At 52.2% G+C, this 19,328-nt stretch overlaps 8 protein-coding genes across 8 annotated transcripts; 2 read left to right on the top strand and 6 right to left on the bottom strand.

Annotated features, from left to right (window-relative positions):
• Positions 1 to 66: 66 nt before the first annotated feature.
• Positions 67 to 6,245, top strand: K489DRAFT_378104 (ras GTPase). The gene has a single exon (XM_033604320.1). It carries the CDS (start codon positions 312 to 314, stop codon positions 5,955 to 5,957), a length of 5,646 nt encoding a protein of 1,881 aa, XP_033462601.1. The 5' UTR covers positions 67 to 311; the 3' UTR covers positions 5,958 to 6,245.
• A 203-nt stretch (positions 6,246 to 6,448) lies between these two features.
• Positions 6,449 to 8,408, bottom strand: K489DRAFT_387476 (SWI/SNF complex protein; the record flags this gene model as incomplete). Its single annotated transcript, XM_033606328.1, has 4 exons — positions 6,449 to 7,033; positions 7,099 to 7,911; positions 8,025 to 8,056; positions 8,336 to 8,408. 4 exons carry the CDS (start codon positions 8,406 to 8,408, stop codon positions 6,449 to 6,451), a joined length of 1,503 nt encoding a protein of 500 aa, XP_033462602.1.
• Positions 8,409 to 9,445: 1,037 nt separating this feature from the next.
• On the top strand, positions 9,446 to 10,645 carry K489DRAFT_161819 (uncharacterized protein). The gene has a single exon (XM_033599302.1). The coding sequence runs from the start codon at positions 9,641 to 9,643 to the stop codon at positions 10,571 to 10,573; it is 933 nt and encodes a 310-aa protein (XP_033462603.1). The 5' UTR covers positions 9,446 to 9,640; the 3' UTR covers positions 10,574 to 10,645.
• A 72-nt stretch (positions 10,646 to 10,717) lies between these two features.
• On the bottom strand, positions 10,718 to 12,460 carry K489DRAFT_368704 (uncharacterized protein; the record flags this gene model as incomplete). The annotated part of the gene is made up of 1 exon (XM_033602975.1): positions 10,718 to 12,460. The coding sequence occupies one exon, from the start codon at positions 12,458 to 12,460 to the stop codon at positions 10,718 to 10,720; it is 1,743 nt and encodes a 580-aa protein (XP_033462604.1).
• A 592-nt stretch (positions 12,461 to 13,052) lies between these two features.
• K489DRAFT_378107 (uncharacterized protein) lies at positions 13,053 to 13,614 on the bottom strand (the record flags this gene model as incomplete). Its single annotated transcript, XM_033604321.1, has 2 exons — positions 13,524 to 13,614; positions 13,053 to 13,461 (listed from the first exon to the last, which is right to left on the bottom strand). Coding segments are annotated over exons 1-2 (218 nt in total), but the record flags the coding sequence as incomplete, so codon positions are not given.
• Positions 13,615 to 13,996: 382 nt separating this feature from the next.
• On the bottom strand, positions 13,997 to 15,500 carry K489DRAFT_368706 (uncharacterized protein; the record flags this gene model as incomplete). Its single annotated transcript, XM_033602976.1, has 2 exons — positions 13,997 to 14,863; positions 14,916 to 15,500. 2 exons carry the CDS (start codon positions 15,498 to 15,500, stop codon positions 13,997 to 13,999), a joined length of 1,452 nt encoding a protein of 483 aa, XP_033462606.1.
• Positions 15,501 to 15,904: 404 nt separating this feature from the next.
• K489DRAFT_368707 (uncharacterized protein) lies at positions 15,905 to 18,040 on the bottom strand (the record flags this gene model as incomplete). The annotated part of the gene is made up of 1 exon (XM_033602977.1): positions 15,905 to 18,040. One exon carries the CDS (start codon positions 18,038 to 18,040, stop codon positions 15,905 to 15,907), a length of 2,136 nt encoding a protein of 711 aa, XP_033462607.1.
• A 393-nt stretch (positions 18,041 to 18,433) lies between these two features.
• On the bottom strand, positions 18,434 to 19,327 carry K489DRAFT_315397 (carbon-nitrogen hydrolase; the record flags this gene model as incomplete). The annotated part of the gene is made up of 1 exon (XM_033601089.1): positions 18,434 to 19,327. One exon carries the CDS (start codon positions 19,325 to 19,327, stop codon positions 18,434 to 18,436), a length of 894 nt encoding a protein of 297 aa, XP_033462608.1.
• Position 19,328: the final 1 nt, after the last annotated feature.

Raw genomic sequence — 19,328 nt, forward strand, 5'->3', positions numbered from 1 at the left:
AACCAAGTGCTGGCCTCATATTGGTCGGTCTGTGATGCTTTACGCACAAGCGTTCTTCACGCGCACCAACATTGACGCCTTCATGCCCTGCAGGCCGTTGCTATTCACATGACGCACGGTTTTGTACTCTCACTCTTCTCTCGATCATTGTGAAACTCGCGTGCTTGAAGGATCTGACCATGTTTTGGTGAACGCGATAGCAAAACCTCTCGCTCGAGGAAGGGATCACCTGCTAGCGTTTACAACCCGCGCCTGCGCAAACAAACAACATCACCATACACAGCAAGCCGGAACTTGCCACAACCGCAATCATGGCGGGCCGACCGACTTTCCATTCGCCATCGCATGATCGGTTTCATGCGCATAGCCCGACGAAGTCGTCGCCACTGCGGCACACTGTCTCTACGAGATCCAACAATAGCGATACCGACCAATCGAGTATACCGAGTCGGCAAGGAACCGTCAGCAGTAATGCGACCTCAGTCTACAGCCACAGCAGCCACAGTGAATCGATATCTCCCGAAGATCCATTCATCACTCGTGCAGGATCGAAGCGAGATCGTTCGGAGTCACCTGTGAAGAAGAGTGCGGTCTTTGCGAAGTGGGAGCAGCGCGAGCGGACCGTTCAGGACGAGCAAGCAGGACTCGGATCTCGTGCGCCGCCAAGGATGGACATCTCGCCGAAGAAGTTGAGAGATGACGATTGGCGCCAAAACATAGGGAAAGCAGAGGTCGCATCGACACCCAGAGCAGTGCTGGGTCCCGTCCAGCAAAATGCCGTGCCAGAGAGGTTCCCCTCACCTTCGGACGGAACGGAAAACAAACGTAATGCTTTCGAGAAAAGCACTGTGCAGCCATCATCCATTGAGGACAATCGCAAGTCATTTATACCGCAGTTTGGGTTATCCAAAAGCATACCAGACGAAGCGAACACGACTCTCAACCCCTCAAATCCTGATACCCCACACAGTCTATCATCCTCAGCTACGAGAAATAGTCTTGCCACCCTGTCGCGCTCAGATTCAGTACGCGCGAGTACTCGGCCGTCGAGACCAAGAGGTCATGTGCGCTTCACTTCGACTGATCAATCAATGCCTCATTTGAACAATGACGACCTCGACAAGCTTGAAAAGTCTTCCACGCCACAACTGCGCCATCTCAGTCAGATAGCCGCAGAGAGCGGTAGCACTGACGATCTTGAGGTTCACTCACCACAGGAGCAAGTCACTGGCCTTGCCGGTAGAAGGCGCCTGCAACGATCAGGATCGACTCGGGTCGTTAAGGCGCAGTCAAAATTTGCTTCAGCATACACAAACACCAAATGGATGGATACTCAGCGTAAGCACCTGCAAGCGTACGAGTATCTTTGCCATATCGGGGAAGCTCGAGCCTGGCTCGAGGACGTCTTAGAACCCGACAAGCTTCCACCAATCGTCGAGCTTGAACAGGCACTTCGTGATGGTGTGACTCTCGCCGAAGCTGTAGTCCGCCTCGCCCCATCACTATCTGCAGCACAGCAACGCGCACTGGGCTCGCAGCGAATATTTCGATCCCCACGGTTGCAATTTCGACATTCAGATAACATTGCCCTCTTCTTCCGATTTCTGGCTGAGATCGAGCTGCCTGAGCTCTTTCGGTTCGAATTAGTTGACTTGTACGAGAAGAAGAACATCCCTAAAGTCATTTACTGCATCCACGCGCTCTCATGGATGCTGTTTCGGAAAGGAATTGTTGAGTTTCACATCGGCAATCTTGTTGGTCAATTGCAATTCGAAGACCACGAATTAGAGGAGACACAGAAAGGTATTGACAGGAGCGGAGTTGCCATGCCGAATTTTGGTGGTATGAGAGAAGCAATGCAAATTGAAGAGGAGCCACTTCCACCAGAGCCGACTCCGGAGGAACTGCTTGCCGAGCAAGAGGAGGTTATCAACGACCTTCAAGCTCAGGTTCGCGGTGCCTTGGTCAGGATGCGACTCGGTAGTGTCATGCAGGGCCTGTGGGACGCCGAAGCCCATATTGCTCATTTCCAGTCTCTGGCTCGTGGAGGCTTCGCTCGTCAAGTGTTCGACTTCCGCCATGCTATGGACGCATCCACAAAACGATTCCAAGCTGCCAGCAAAGCTTTCCTGATTCGACGATCCTTGACTCAGAAACAAAGCACCTGGGAGAACAACAAGGTGGCCGTTGTCCGTCTACAAAGTCTATGGCGAGGACGACAGCAAAGAGTCAACACTCAAACAATCAGGACTCAACTCAGTTGTCACAAGCACGGTCTCAAGGAGTTTCAAGCAGCCATTCGCGGCGCACTCGGTCGATGGCGGGCCAGTGATGTATGGCAAGAAACCAGAGACACCCAAAATGAGGCGCTTATACAGGCATTACAAGCTGCGGCGCGGGGCGCCGTTGAACGAATGCGCATTGGACGTACCATGAACTCATTGTGGGATGTCGAGGATGCCGTGGTGGAATTGCAAGCAATCATAAGAGCAACACATGTGCGATCCGAGAACAGAGGTCACAAGACCGCCACACGACAGGAAACTGCCCAGGTCGTCGAGCTCCAGGCGGCTGCTCGAGGTTTGTTGCAGAGGTTCCGGAATAAACAACAACACGGCAAATGGCAAATGCACGAGTCAGGAGTGATTCAAGCACAAGCTGCAGCTCGTGGCTTGCTCGAGCGCCTGCTACAGGCAAGAACCCAAGGAGCTCTGCAAGGTCGAGAGACGACGATCGTGAAGCTGCAAACAATCATCCGAGCAAGAAATGCAAGAGCTCAACATGGGCACGTTGTCGAGGAGCTCCAGTCTCATCACAATCCTCTCGAGAGGCTACAAGCATTGGCTCGAGGCCAAGCGGAACGTCAAAAAACCGAATTCATCCGGAGCAGTCTCAAAATGCACGAGCAGGGTGTACTCAATATACAGGCACTTGCACGAGCAATGATTGAGCGGAGGCGGATAGGAACCGACCTCTCAGTACTTGAGGACGTGGAGGACAAGATCACTGACCTGCAATCCCTGGCCCGAGCTTATCTAGAACGCCAGCGTGTGTTCGAACAGCTCGTCGAGATGGAACGCGAAGATGACCAGATCGTTCAGTTGCAAGCATTGTCGCGAGCCATCCTTGTGAGAAGCAGCATCGGAAGCATTCTTGCTGAACTCGAAAGTTATGAAGCAGACATTGTTGACGTTCAGGCAGCGCTTCGCGGCTTCGTCATAAGAAGACGATTCGCAGAGAAGCGTCGCCATTATAACGAGAACATGCAGAAGGTCATCAAATTACAGTCAATCGTGCGTGCTAAGCAACAAGGCGAGAGCTACAAAAGCCTCGTTACCGGCAAGAACCCACCATTGCCCGTCGTTCGTCGACATCTCCACTTGTTGACAGACTCTAATCTCGAGTTCGAAGGCGAATTGGAGGCGGAGCGACTACGTCAGCAAGTGGTGGAAAGTGTTCGAAGAAACGAGCTCGTTGAGAAGTACGTGGAAGGTCTGGACGTGAAGATCGCTCTCCTTCTCAAGAACAAGATCGCGTTGGATGAAGTTGTCAAACATCAGAAGCATTTTGGAGGATCTGCAGCCCAACTGCTTCGATCGGGAAGCACGTTGTCCCACGGCAACGGACTAGACCTCAAAGCTCTGAACAAAAACTCGCGCAAGAAGCTTACAGGTTACGAAGAACTATTTTTCCTGGTCCAGACGCAATCTCAATACCTGACGCGACTTTTCGCACAGATAAGTAGCCGCGGCCTAGCTGAAAAGGATAGCAAGAACCTTGAGCGCTTGATGCTGGCTCTCTTCGGGCAAGCACAAAAGTCGCGCGAAGAACAGCTTCTTGTAAAGGTCCTTGCTCAGAGCAATCAAGTCACCATCTCGCAATGCCAAAGCCTAGAAGATCTGACAAGACAGCACAATGGCACCTTCCATCAACGGCTTCTACTGAATTATGTGCGAAGTCCTCGAGACAGAGCCTACCTCAAGACCCTGCTGGGTAGCATGATCCGGGATGGGATCTGCGCACAGGATAACCTGGATCTTGAAAGCGATCCGTTGCAGATCTACCGCGCTATCCTGAACAACGAGGAGCTATCCACCGGTCGACCGTCACAAAGACCACGAGACCTTCCCAGGGAGGTAGTAATCCGTCAAGAGGACGTTCGTCCCAGATACGTCGAGCATCTCGAAGAACTCCGTGACCTTGGTGACGCATTCTTCGCCAATCTTGAGGAGAGTCTCCATCGTATGCCATATGGAATCCGCTACCTGGCTGCAGAACAGCATCGCGCACTCTGCAGCCAATTTTCTCACGATGATCCTGCCCATTTGGCTTTGTATGTTGGAACTTGGCTGTGGAAATCTTACATCCTGCCGGCAGTTCGTGAGCCTGAGATGTGGGGTGTTGTCGATCGTGGTTTAAGTCCTGTACACAAGCGGAACCTCGCACAAGTCATTACCCTACTGGGACAAGTTGCAGGTACAGGTCGACTTTTCGGCGCCGAAAACATCTATCTGCAACCCCTTAACAGCTGGGTCGGCGAATCTCTAGAGAGATGGCAGACATGCCTTCAGAATTGCTTCGACATTCCTTCACCGGAGCAACATTATGACGCCGATCAATACAGTGACCTGTATTCGACAACGAAGCCAACCCTGTACATCAAGCTGGCAGACGTCTTTGCCATCCATGGCGTCATTGTTGACAATCTCAATGTCATGTCTTCTATGCGAGACGACCCGATTAAGGAGATTTTGATGGATCTCGGTACCCCTAAGAGCAACGAGAGCGATCTGGGTGGTGCAGGTAATGGCGGCGAAATCACGTTGACTTTGAAGTCAAGATTCACAATCCAGGAGGATCCCAACGCAGAGACGAGGGCCATGTTCATGGCGACGAAACGGTTGATCCTATACATCATCCGAGTGCAAACAGGATCTAACTTGATGGAGATTCTCCTGCGACCGATTACGCACGAGGACGCCGACCGCTGGATTGCTCTGGTTCAAGAGGAGATTGACGAGAAGGAGCGCGAGCAACGCTCATCTCGCCGCCCTCGCTCTGCCATCTTCGATCCACGACACTCTTTCCGTGGCAGCCGTCCAAAATCCGTCTATTCCGAAGCCCCTTCCGCCTTCTCAAGCGACGACCGTCGCGGCAACGAGCTCCAAGATCTTCACGGCATGACTTACGCAGAGCTGAAATCCAGCGTGCTGGAGAACATCCTGCAGCTCGAACAGTCTCACGTTGCGCCTCAATACCGCGTCAGCCGTCAAAACCACTACCAAGAGCTCCTCAACGCGCTCGCCTCGGACATTCGCCAAAAACACCGTCGCCGCCTCGACCGTCAACGCGAGACCGAGGCCACGCGCGCCACCCTCTCCCAGCTCGACGCCAAAGCGATTTATCTCGAGGACCAGCTGAAGAACTACAACGACTACATCGAGCAATGTCTCCACACGCTCGCCAGCAAGAAACAGAACAAGCACAGCTCCTCAACCTTCGGCGTGCGCAGCGCCGGCGGGAAATTCATCCTGCCCTTCACCAAGCAGTGGTCGCACGAGCGCGAACTCGAGCGCGCCGGCCGCAAGCCGCAATTCGGCTCGTACAAGTATTCCTTGCGCCAGCTCGCGGACAAAGGCGTATTATTGGGCTGGCCGCGCTTCACCCCTGACCAGTGGGGCCAGGTGGATGTCGTGGTCAGCTCCGACGAGGTGGGAGTGTTCCACCTCGAGGCCAGTACAGGCAGCTTGATGGTTCCTGGAGCCAGCGCGAACGTCCTGCTCGATGAGCTCTTGCAGGCGCAATATGACAATCGGAATGCGGTGGTGGTATTTGAGGAGGGTGGAAGTGGGGGTGTGAGTGTTGGGGCTGGAGGTACGACGACGGCGAGTGGTGCAAGTTTGGCGGTGAATCTTTTGCTGCATTTGGTGTTTAAGAAGTTTTATCGGGACGAGTGAGGGAAAATGGGGAAGGGGTCGTTTTTGGTCTCGGTGAAGAGAAGGGCGGAGTTCTTGACGGATGTTTGCTTGTTGGGTTCAAGGAGTTGTTGGCATGGTTTTTTTCGTCAGCATACATTTGGTTCCGGAGTTTTCGGGAGTGATACCTGGGGAGTGAAAAGCCGTTGGGAGGCACCTCTTCGTCCAAGAGCATGCTGTCAACCCGGAAATGGTGGAAAATCGCATGAAGTTATCACAGCGCTTACACAGATCTATTTGAGATCATGAACGATACGTTTTTACCGCTCGCGTTTTCACGTCCCCAATTTTGTGCTCTGTCGCGTCCATAACGATGCAGAGGGATAAGCCACTTGGCGATTGATCAAAGAACTCATTAGTCTCTACAAGGAAGTGGTGGCGGGCACGTCCCAGCCTGTCTCTTCGCATAATCTACAGTCACAACGCCCCCGAAAAAGATTTGAACGATCATGCCCAAATATCGACATGCCAATTTAATGGGCTTTGCCTCCTCTAGCCAGGAACAGACCCACACTCTCCCTCGCCAACTCGCTGCCCCAGACACCATCACTGCCACCTTTCCGCAGCGCATCCTCCATACCCACACCCACAGCATCTCCCGTACTGCCCTCGCCAGTCCCTCCTGCTGCGATGCCGCTTCTTGTACCTTCGGCCAGGATGACAGCAAGATCGCGCTGTTGGCTAGCGATCCATCGAGGCACGAAGGCATGGGGCTCCTTGCTCAAGCGGTCGAAGAAAGTGCGCTTGGCGGTCGTTTGTTGAATTTTCTGGACCAGCAAGGCGAGCTCATCGTCTAGCTGAACGAGGTTGTGGAGGCTGGAGAGGTGAGTCGTCGAAGTTTGTATAGTTTGCAGCGCGGCGTGGAGAGGATTTGGGAGAGGGACGCGGACATGATAGATGGTGGGTGCAGATGGTGTGGTGTCGGAGCCTGGTGGTGGTGAGATGTACGGCTTATCGACGCGGATCGTGTAGGAGAGCTGGAGCGGCGGAAGGGGCGCGAGGTGAGGCGAGAGGAGTTCCGGGATGTGCGGGAAGTACAGGGTGTCCTGGTTAAAGACCTGGGAAGGTTATGATGTTAGCAAACAGACCACGACGAGCATCTTAAACTAGCTTCATGACTGACCTTTCGCAGCGGCTCGTCGCAGACAATTTTCCTTTTGTCATCGTCCTCTTGGAGACCATTGGCCCGACAGTAGTCCCAGATGCCCTGCACGACGCCGGTCTTATCATCCTCGTTGGTATCAAGCAGGTCCGCGAGTGCTGGACTCAGCTTGAAGCGCTCGTGCTTCTCATCGCGGACGAGATTGATGGTAACATCCATGTTCTCATCCGTCTTGCGCTCAAATTCCAAAGTATCAAAGTTGACTTCAGTACTTGACGAATCCGTCGTGCCATTCTTCTCTCGTGACGAGGGTTTGCGCCATTCGATTTGGCTGTAGCCGTCAGGTTGAAGGTTGGGATTGCGATCAAAATCAACTGTAACCGCTTTGAAGAAATGGCTGAGTCGTGGACGCTGCGCCGAAGCGAGCGCCTCGGTGTCGTCGTCCTCACTGGGGTCCTCTAATAAGCGACCTTCAATTTTCATGCGATATGTGGCTTGGTTCTCGTTCAACTCGAACATGCCTCCATCCTCGTGGCCATTTCCGTCTTCCATAACCTGCCATGGCTGTCCTTCCGCTGTGTTGGATATGGCAATGCGCAGGACGCCCTCCCGGCGAGCGAACCGTCGCTGGCCATTCTCACTGATATCCAAGCGCTTGCGCATCATCACAGCGTCCAGTCGACGCTCCACGTCCCTAAGTTTGCGGTATCGTTCTACTCCATCGCCTATCGTGATGTCGGACACGTCACGAGGGATATCGCGATCGGTAGGTTTCCGCGCCTGGCGGCGGAACATTTCGTTTCGGCGCTGATTCTCGAGATTGACGGCGTGAAGCTGTGCCGGAGTGAGTTGTGCGCCATGTTGCAAGTGTGCTTGCTGAGGAGCGGGCATGGGACCTGCGTTGCGAAACGTGCGTTCTAAGTCAGCAAAACTGATTTTGCGGCGACGATGCTGTGTAGCTGCGGAGGAGCGAGCAGAGCTGGAGTGCTGAGTTCGGAGTGCAGAAGGTGATGGATGGTCCATAGTCTGCAGCACTCGAGAGTTGGCCACAGCATAGATTCGCAGAGCTCGAACACCTGGCGCATCCAATGGCTATCTCGACAACGCAACGCTTGCGATGTGAGCTCCACCAGCCGATGTCGGAAATGTGCGGTCGTAGTGACAGAAGTGTCTGGGGTATGTTGACGTGATATCCGCCCTCGAATAATTCACGAAGCGGGAACGATCGAAGGAAACAGCGCTGTTTGAGAACACTCACCTCCAGGAGCACCTCGTCGCGTCGCCTGTGGGCTGCGCTGGTTTTGCGCCGGATAGTTTCGGTAAGTCTGCATGGTTCCCGTCCCGCGTGCGCCAAGTCCTAGCTGGCTGTTTGTGTTGACTGTGTTCCACGCTCTTGCAGCGCGCAAACAAAGATGCGGGTGCGACTGAGCGGCGGCGGTGGCGATGGGCGGTGGTGGTGTTGATGATAATGCAAAGGCGGAGTGCGGCGGCGGAAGGTGAAGTAGTAAGAAAGGAAGACGCGATTGCTCGACGGGCGGTAAACCCGGTGTGGAGTTGACGCGTGCGTGGGAGAGAAAGGGAAAGGCAGGTGCCGCTGCACTGCGCATGTTTAATAAAATATTATGGGGAGAATGCGCTGCTGCTGCGGACACGACGGGACAACGCAGCCGCACCGGGAACCTTGCGTGTATTTCGGTGAATGGATGCGTTGAGTGAGGGGTACGCCTACATTGAGCGATCTTCTGTTCGACATCTCGTCATGTCTCCATCTCTGATACGGTCGCAAATAGACATCAAAGGCCTGTGGGAATCGCGCATTGGACACAAACAAGAGACGCCGTCGCGGCAAAGGTGAATGCATTGTGTTGCCCTGGGGGCAACGATCAAGTTTCACGATCGTGTCCGTACGCGTTATGGGGCAAACTAGATGTGTATGCTAATTGATGTCCCTTCCGCCGATACATCAAATCGTGCTCATCTTGCTCTTGAACCGTTTCTTCTCTCGTTTACGCTTGACCATCTCTTTCTTTGGCAGTGATGGTGGAAGACCATCGATGAACCAGCTTCACTCTCCGCCACGTCCCAGTTCTGCCCTTCGAAAGACGATATCCAAGCGCGTCTGTCACAACGGACGAATCATTCCAAGAGCATGTTCGACGGACGTATACTTCTGAAGCCCTTGGAAACGCCGCAAGGCGCAAGGAATATTCGATAGCTCGACCGGTTGAAAATACAAGTGAGCGAGTTGGACTTACTTGCAGCAATTCCAGCATCGACGGACTGTTTGACATGGCGCATTTGATTGTCAGGAATGAATGTCGGAGGGAGAGGAGAAACACAAAATATGCGTACAAATGCTGCAGCAATTGATGAGAGCTGCAATGTCGAATTTGGAATGTGAGTTTGTTCGCATTCACTGTCTCTTCTATCAACGTATAATTCTCTGTAAGCGCTGGCGTGTGACTACCATGGCACATGCTTTACTTACAAAGGTCGCATCAAACGTATTGACTGTCGACATCACCTGATTGTTCACTCCAATGCAATTCGTAAACGGGATTCCATGATGGATAATCGTTCCAATACGCAAAATCTGGTCAACTCGTCAATCCAACTTCGGTTCGCAGACTGCAATAACGATGGAATCGTTGCTATCGTCAAAAAAATCTGTGACCGGAAAGACCTTCAATCGTATTGCATCCTCTACTATCATCTCTACAACACCGATAGCCTCCATTTGCTACCACGCGTGAGGCGCCAACATGTCCCACAACGATGTCCCTTGAGCACACTTCACCACCTCGAATCCACCATCCGGCTCGCAGCAGACAAAGAGTTTCTTCGCCAAAGACTCGCTCGCAAGAAGAAAGCGCCTCGGAATTGGTTCTTCGCCACGCCGTTGTCGAGGCGAAATCATCGCGTTCATGCCACGAACGCTTCGATCGATCAGCAGCCACAACAAACTTCGAACAAGAGCAACGAAAGCGAAGACGATGACGACTCATCGATCACAGTGTCCACTCCATACAACCACCACCATCACAATCTCTCTTCACCATCAACACCACCTGCCAGCACGCATCACACGAAAAGCTTGATGGTAATCCTCCGCTCGCCAGCGCTCAGGCAGACACCATCGCCACAAGCCGTTCCTCCATATATGCCATCACCGCCATCGACACCACCGACTCCATGTAAGACGCTTGTGGTCAAAAGCCCCTTGCCTGCCAAAAAGAGGCAAAAGCAGAAGTCGTCGAATATTCGCCGGCGCTCCTCCCAATCGATCAAAGTAGCTTCGTCGATATCGAAGCCGGCTCGTCGTGAAATGAAGTCATTAGTGGTACGGCTCTGCTTATCGAAGAACAAGACGAGAATATTTGGCGGGAATCGTTGTGAGATGGACAGCGGTGATCGGAATAGTATTTCTGAAGAGAATATGCTTCGGTCGGTAGCGTTGGGATTGCGGGCGAGGTCGAGACACTTGGACCATCGATGATGTGATCATATCGATCTTGTTTGATTCTTTTCATTGCTGCCATTGCGCTGGATCTTGCTCAAATTTTGCTTTCCAACTTCTTCTACATCAAGTTCCAAGCTTGTAATTTCTTCCCACAAGGAGAAGTAGTCCTTGTCAATCTAATCAAGTTCCATCAATCCTCCGCTCCCGATCCCAGACCACCGTCTTCGCCTCTCCATCTCCGACTTTACGGATCTTCCGCACTCGATGCTCCGGGACAAAATCTTCCTCCTCGGTATGTTTCTGCCATGTGTCAAGTGGCTTCCAGAGCAACCCATCGGTGTCAGCGGACGCGGTTGGGAATCGGTCGATGTATCCAACTTCGTAGACAATCCCGCGATGTTGCGGGTCCCAGCGAAGGCGGGAGAGTGCGGAGGAGAAAGGGCGGAATTTCTTGGAAGAGGGTGATGAGGAGGGAGGTGTCGACGAGGAAAGAACGGGTCCGGCTTGATCTTGAATGGATAGCTTAGTGAAGGATGATGGAGAAGGTTGACTTTGCTGTGCTGTAGTGAGGTTGGTTTGGATTTCAGAGACTGATGCTAGGGAGAGCTCCATGTACATGATTTCGCGGTTGTAGTCGAGACCATCGCAGATTTCTTCTAGGCAGGAGAGCAACTCCGCAACATCGTGACCACTAGCGTTGCTGTTGTTGTCAGATTTGATATCTTCGCTCGTATGATAGATATCAAACAGATACACGCTATCCCCATCGGAACCATCTGTCCCTGTTGGAAGCGGACTGGGCCACAGACGAGCCTCATGAACGCCTTTCTGACGCGCTCTAAATCGTGATTGAAATTGCAGCAAGACGACCGGAAGATACTCGAGGAATAAGGCGTGGAGTTTTACGTCCCAACATCGTGCTGTGAAACGGACCAGCTGCTGGGAATTCTCTAGAAAGAGTTGGAGGCCCGCCTTGGGACTGTCGATCAATGTGAAAGTATCCTCGAGCCACAACAGCCGACTGACGTGGTCTATGGCAGACTTGAAGGATCGTATGGCCTCCGGTGAGAGATTTGCCGCAAAATTATGGCGACTATAGGGCGGTGAGACGGTCATGGTGAAGCGATCGAGGACTTCGGGATCCTCTGTGAAGAAGTCATGGAATGAGCCTTTGGCGAAAACCTGCCGCAGATAATCTAATTCTGGAACACTCTCGTCGCAATTCTCATCATTTTCGGTAATACCGTGCAACGGCGAGGTCTCTTCAAGTCCAGTAGCGTACAGGACAAAAAGGCATTCCGCTGTCAGCATGTGGAGCGTATCAGAGACCAGACCGCAGCTATCAGCCCATTGATACAGACGAAAGAAACCATTTCGAAAGCAGGACTGCTGCGACTCGCTTCGCCTTGCGTAGACATCCCTCAGCAGTCGCTCGGTCTCGACGATTCTCTGGAGAGGCTCATAGGCTTTGAACGATAGTGCGTGGAGATTACACGCGAAAGCGATCGACTCAAATCCTTGCGGACTCTTTTGATATGACAATCGAAGTTTCGTGCTACGATATCGAGGGATATTGAATGCACGAAGTAATTTGACTTGCGAGAACTTCAAGACAAGCTGATCCTTGACCGGTCGAATTTGCTCGTCCAGCTCAAGCTTCTCCGAGACAAAGGCCCAGAAGGTCGCGCTGGTGATCTTAGCTGTACATATGAGGTTGATCTCGGAATCTGGCAGAGCAATCTGAGCAGCATGTTGAAAGGAGGCGAACGTGTCTGATTGAAAGGGCGGTGTCTGTGTCGGTTCATAGAAGACGTCTCGCCCGACAAAGTATGTCGTCTCGAAGGCCGTTGCGACCTGGATAATGGCATCATTGATATGCGCGAAGTCGCGCTGGCAATCGACAAGGAGAGATGCGTCCGCCATCGCAAAATGCTTTCCGGGTTTATGCTATGCAAGGGATGTTGTCTGGAAGGAGAAGAATGCAAAAAAAGGCCCCAACGAAGGAAACTGTTGTACTTATTCTATGGTCATCATCGTACTAGATCTTACTTGCCGTCTATGAAACAAGCTCTAGACGTAGGAATGTTCGTTGTATATTGTTACCAAACAAAACGTAATGACCGCAAGCACTGTACAAGGAGTCAGCGATGAGCCATCTTGACTCATGAGTCACTCTGGCGCTTGATGCCGGAGCAGGGCACAGCCGCAATTGATGATACGAGCACTCCAACCACTTGCAGGTTTCAACGACCACTATTCATGGAGTCGATCTGTACAAGCCACTATGACTCTTATCATAGATCTCTTCGAAATTGGCATTGCAGGGGAAAGCCTCAGAAATTTCATGAGAATAAAAAATGTTCGTCAACAATGTCATTTCAATTTTTGATGCTAGGTTATCGTGCCCTTTCTTCGCCCAGAAGCCAGCATGCAAGGCCAACGTTTCCCATCCCAGGTTTAACCTAATCGTACTGCCTCGCCTTCATCATCCCAGATATCTAAGTCAGGCTTGGGTGCGACACGCTCGTCTTTGAGCATTCGTGAGTCTTTCCGGACATCCTCGCCCTCGAATTCCAAACGAGCCTTGGGCTCCAGGGCTTCCAGCACGAAATCTTTTTCTCCCGGAAACACGAGATCATAGGGTTAGCAGTGAGGTTGATGGGCTGCGAGGCAAAAGGAGAATACAAATGAATGCCGAGTCCGTCTCTTACTTACGGTTATCGCAGTGCGGACAATACTCGTCGCTGTCTTCAAACTCGTTCATATCCTTGCGGAAGCACTTTTTGCATTTCTTGCATGCGAACACCATCTCCATAGCCTGTTTCAGTGTGTGGCTCTGCGATTCAGCGTGGCACTGTGCGCAGTCGAACCAGAGCTTGCAGCATGGTGATCGGATCGCCACTTGGGCGTTGAGGATATGTTTGCTATCGGAAACATGACCATCAGTCACCAGAATTTATCATGTTCACGTTTGCTTGACACTCACCACATGATGTTGTAATGCGTTCGTTATTTCTGGTCGCTGTGGAGGGCAAATTGCTTGACAGCCTGTGGAGACGGATGACTTGCAGGACCCTGGAAAAAAGGTAGTCTGCCCGAGTGTCACGGGTGGAAGATCAACGCCACGCCAGAGAAAATGGGAAAGGGCGTCAACATCATGTTTCGAAATATTTTTTGATAACCTTGGAAAGCTTCATTACGTGATCCAGATTTATTACTGTGCTTGCGTATGAACGGCAGACTTTTCAGAATGTTCGCTACCGGGGGCCGTAATGTCCATCGACTTCAATTCCCAAAGATATAACAAGGACAGTGAAGATGATACACGACAGGGACCAAGTTCTGTTCAAAGGCGATTGACGTAGGAGATCTCCCATGATTGGATGCTAGATAATGAACAGTCTTGTAGGTCAAGCATAGGCTGTTTTGGCAATTGGGAGCAACCCGAAATAGTAAAATTTACGTGTCAGGAATGAGCATATTGAGCCTTCTGATCTCCGTCCATCGCGTCCAGGCGCCCATCTCCAGTACGTTCATACGTCTCATCTTTCCCGATGGATTGCCGATTATGACCGGCCGCCAATCCTCCGGGTTGGTCGAAGCCGGTCCAGCGCTTGACGCATCGAGTGACCTTTCACCGGACCCCCCTGGACCGTTGGTGTAATTCGGGATGACCTGGACTTGCTTCCACCGCCAGATGATGGTGAGTAATAAGACCGTAACGCCGAGGACGATTCCAGCGACAACTGCGATGGCCGTCTGTGCCCCGTACGTGCGTGTTACGATCCCTGATACGCCAGTGGCGGCAGCAGAGAGGAAGAAACCCAAAGCTTGTGCAGCAAAGAATGCAGCACAAACACGAGGAAATGAGGAGTAGTTCGTGCGGCGGCGCTGTGCCGTGGATGACATCGATTGTAGACGATGCTTCGTGTTGACTCCAGGTTGCAGGTCGCATGTGTCGAATGTTTCCATAATGAGACCGATACATTCTGCAATGCCCAGGTCGGTGAGAAAGCCAAGCAGGCCTGCGAAAATTACAGCTGGTACCCAGGTCAGCGGTGGTCCGCGAGCTGACAAGCAATAGCCAAGAGCGGCAAATGGCAGTAGCAACGTGAAGATCGAACGCCGGAGCAGATGTGAAGTCCATGTGATCCTTGGCTGAAACGTCATGCTATCTGTACGTGGAGAGGCGACGCGCGAGCGACTGAACCACGATGCCTTGGTCAGTGGCAGGGCGAGTACAGCACCAACTGAGATAGACAGTGTAGCGAGTCCGACGTAGTGGGACTGCCATTGGTAGTCACGCGATAACAGAGCGCCCAAGAACTGCAGCATTGTCAGTGAAATCAGACGGCCATGTGCTGGAAATACAACTTACCAGCAGGATAAGGTTGAGTTCTGCCTTGACCCAGGCCAAATACCACATGAGAATAAAGAAACCTGGCTGGAACGCCAGCCGCTTCATCAGAATCATCCCAGCCCACACCTCCTCGAACCACCATTTCGGACCATCGTTGGAAATGTGCAACTTGATTTCGCCTCTTGCGACTCTTCGCTTCACCGTCTCTGGATCTTCCTCGTCTACGAATTGTGTTATTGAGCGACGATACGGAGCTCGTCGAGTCTCCGGAGCCACGACGTTGATCAGGAGGAAGAATGCAAGCAAAATCACGACGATATAGAAACCCCAACTTGGGCCCAGGCCGGAAATGATGCACGCACCAACACAAAACCCGATTGACAAGGAGCTGGTAAAGCAGAACACCCAAACACCCAGCCAAACTCCTATGCCACCTCCTTGACGACGGACATCATCGTATATGACGATTTCTTGGTGTGGTTGCTCTGACATGAGTGACGCCCCGAACAAGTCGAACAGAGTCGGAAGAGTATTGATGTTGACAAAGCCGAGAGCGAAGCCAGTAAAGAAACGGGGCAGCAGCAGTCCGACCCGGTGGGACATAGTAGGTGAGCGATATTGTGAGACGGTGATGGCTTGTGGAAATTGCAGAGGGAGCATACACGCGAAAGAGAGCAGCGTGTATGGCTTGCGTCCGTGTAGCAGTGGTAGAGGCCAGAAGAGTAGTGTGCTGAGCCCAAGTCCGGAGAATAGACTGCCACCTGATCAGAGTTTACTCGCAGAAAACGCGAACAAGGGGGAAATCCGTACAGTACGTTTCCCGAGATGACCCAATGTGACTGATCTGCGAGCTGATACTGAATGCGAGGTACCTCGCCAGCCTTGAAAATGATCAGCAAGATAACAAGAACTTTATCATCGCGGCTTACATAAACCCCCACAATGAACCCGATGAAGATGGTGTTTAGACAGGCAATCAATGCTGTCAGCCTTTTGCGACGGAGGCTCTACTCTCGTGCGATGGGTTGACGGCGGTGTGATCGACCGAGACTGAAGCCTTGGTCTTCGTTCAGGCTGATGTGATTCCTACGCGGATTCTTTAAGCTTTGATTCTCGGTGGAGACAGCAATGGGCGAACCACTATACCTCTGCAATTTAGAAACGGGATGTTCTGATATGAGAGTGGGCGCATGCTCATCATACCTGTTATCCAATTCGTCGCCTGGAGCGGCCTCGCTAACAGTCTTTGTCGTGTAGAAAACCTTGTCGTTGAACTTGCTTGGGGGCGCTGGACTGTGCAAGTGATGATGACTGCTATGGAAAAAGTGTTTATGATACGAGTCATGTCCTGCATCCGGGAGCGCCGTAGGAAATGTTGTCGTGCGTTCAGGAACTGCATTGATAGGCGCAGGGTCGACTTCGCGAAGACCATCAGATCGTGTCTGCTTTGGCTGGTGACGTGCATGACGTTTGTCACGGCCTGATGTCCTGGGCTGCAAGCTCTCAGATGAAGTCTGACTGGCTCTACGATGTCGCTTGCGCCCAACACGCCGATTGTGTCGTCGTTTGAGACCATCAGAAACCGACTCATCATTGAATTGCGAAGGTAGAGGCGGCAGTGGTTTATTTATAGCCGCCACACTCTTTCTCACGCCTGGTTGCGAGGCAACTGACTGGCCTTGATCACCATAGTAGTTTGCTGCTTCGCCGAATTGATGCTCTAAGGGCGCTGATTGCGTTGAGGCCTTTCGTTTGCCAAGTTTGGGATACGCAAAATCGCGGACCATAGAATTGGCAGAGGGAGGCTGGTTTAAACGAGGAGACGAGTGTGGAATCGACTCATCCGCAGATGACGAGTGACCAGAGTGCGATTGTTTGGATTTTCTACCATTGTTGACAGATCTCATGGGTAGCATGCTGGACTTGGTACTCTTGGTATATGTCGTGGGGAGGGTGTCAGCTGATGGTTTCACTCGAACACCGGCGGAGTCGTCAGAGAGGGACTCGTCGTCGGAATAGCTGGAGCCCTGCGTAGACCTGCCCAAAGGCTGGCGCATTCCATCTTGGACAGAGCTCGCATCTCTGAGCGCCAAGTTCGCTTTGTCCAAGACATGTATGACTTCTTCGCGTTGACCGGACTTAGAAGCACTTTCGGCTAAGTTCAGAGCCTCTCCTATGAGATTCTCGTGCACAGTGACGGCTTGGTTGAGCGAACTAGAATTGTTGGCTGCTATAGGCCGTCCGCCGTGTCCTACAGAGCGCTGAAACTCACCTGCCGATGTCGCTTGCGATGAAGAACTTGATGTGCTCAGCAGGTGTGTAGGAAGTGTAGGCAACTGTGAAGTATTCCGCGTTTGGCCTAACGGTTCCGTCATGCGGCAAGAAGAAGCTATCTCGCGAGCCGCCGGCGTCGGCTGCTTGGGTGATTCTCTACTTGCATCGTAAAGTTCTTTGCCGTTATCATGGGCAGTGAGCTTGACGTTGGAGACTGAATCTGATGCGCGACAATCATTCACCCCCGGAGGAGTCGCACGTGGAGAGACATCCTCGTCGAACGGAAGGTCCAGTTCGGTCTGAAGTAGGTCACTGATCAATTTGAACGGTGTTGAGCGCTCGCTGACCTGCGGCGGCTGTCCGTACAGCATAGGTCCTTGCAAAGGTGCCTTCGTCGCGGCCGTAGCATCGGTCTTCGGAGCAAGACCAGAAGTGAGAACCGGCGACTCTCCGTAGGGAGCGAGTGTGTGTGCGTCACCAAGTCCTACGCTTTTCCGCCTGATTAGTCTCGACGAAGGCTGCGATGGAACTGTACGTAGGTCAGGCGTCCGTTGTGAACGTGGTTCCGTTGTTGGCAAAGATCCAGGCATGTGAAGAACCCAATCTCCGATCGGATAAGCATTAGGGGCTGCTGTCGGTCCAGATGCAGACGTAGAATCGTTTGTCGGTAAAGCAGGCGGATCAGGCGGCGCCATTCGCAGGCTTTTCGGTGGCTGGTGCGCGTCACCCTCGAGCCATGGGAGCTTCTTGCGCGGAAGAAAAATCGTAGTTCGATCAGTATCAGTGCCGTTGTTGCTTTGTACGCCGTGTTTTCGAGACGCGTCTGCTTTTTCGAATGATCCCCGTCGTTCTGGCAAATTCGTTGCCATGGCACACCTGAGGAGCGTCTTCTAATACTAAACTGCGAGCGGCAAAAGGTAACGGGCTACACGAGCTCTTCCCTGCAGTATGTGCGCATCTGTGCAGCTAGTCGAATGAGATCAAGGAGTGGAGGAATAGGGGAGAGCGCAAGAATCGTAGAAGGAAATATGTAGTTTGCGGATAAAGAATGGCTGCAGACAAGGAGATTCTCTGTTTGCTTAAAGTATATCTTGCAGGTCCGGCGACGCATCTTCTGCAGAGTCTAGGCAGAAGGGTAAGTCCGGAAACTTACAACTTGAGCAAGAACGATTGATCGGCCGCTCACCAGATTATTAGTTCCAACAAGCTACCTGGGTATCACCATACTCTGCCTCGTCACAAAAGGTTTCCTGCGCACTGATTCATTCATCATATTTGACCTTGCCTTCGCTGACGTCAGGGTACACATCAAATCTTCGTTGTGTGTAAATTGGAATTCCTTTCCTCGTCTCCTCAATCTTTTTGTCATCAATTTCCGCATATGCAATGCCTTCCTGCTCATCGAGCTGAGCCTGTACTGCCGCCATGGGGTCCACAATGATCGAGTGACCCCAGGCATGATAGTCCGCACTCATGTCTCGAGCAGGACTGCACAGCCCTACGTAGATCTGATTGTCCATGGCTCTTGCTCGCGCTTGCAATTCCCAATGCAGCTCACCAGTTGTGAGGTTGAACGCGCCAGGGTAAACGAGCAAGAAACAGCCCTTCCTCGCTGCAATCATTGCCAATTCCGGGAAGCGCACATCATAACAGATCGCAACTGCAATCTTACCGTACTCGGGCAGATCGACGATGGTGACCTTGTTGCCAGGCGAGAGTGCATCGCTCTCCTTGAATGTAATCTTTCCCGGGATGTCTATGTCGAACAGATGAACTTTACGATGGGTTGCGAGCAATTTACCATTCGGATCGAACGTCAAAGAAGTGTTGTAGTATTTCTTTGTCTCTTCACCGTATTCTGGGATGCTCCCGCCGATCAGGTAGGCTTTGGCTTCTTTGGCAAGAGCGGAGAGCGCGTGGAAAGAAGGCGATTGCTCTTGCGAAGGTGGTGAGGGCAAAAGGGTTTCTGCGTACTTCGGGAAGTACTTGGTGCCGTATGGCGAGTTAAAACACTCGGGCAGGACCACAACGTTCGCTCCTTGCGACGAGGCCTCAAGCACCTTGGATCTCGCTCGTGCGAGATTAGCAGCCTTGTCAGCGCCTGTCGCCAATTGGACTAAAGCCAACTTCAGCGGCTTCTTCAATAATTTCGCCATC

The sequence above is a fragment of the Dissoconium aciculare genome (genome assembly GCF_010015565.1).
Source record: "Dissoconium aciculare CBS 342.82 unplaced genomic scaffold K489scaffold_3, whole genome shotgun sequence".
Classification (NCBI taxonomy): Eukaryota; Fungi; Ascomycota; class Dothideomycetes; order Mycosphaerellales; family Dissoconiaceae; genus Dissoconium; species Dissoconium aciculare.

Excerpts from the sequence above, each read along its gene's own strand:
- K489DRAFT_378104 (XM_033604320.1), top strand. The coding sequence starts at position 312 with ATGGCGGGCCGACCGACTTTCCATTCGCCATCGCATGATCGGTTTCAT.
- K489DRAFT_161819 (XM_033599302.1), top strand. The coding sequence starts at position 9,641 with ATGATGGATAATCGTTCCAATACGCAAAATCTGGTCAACTCGTCAATC.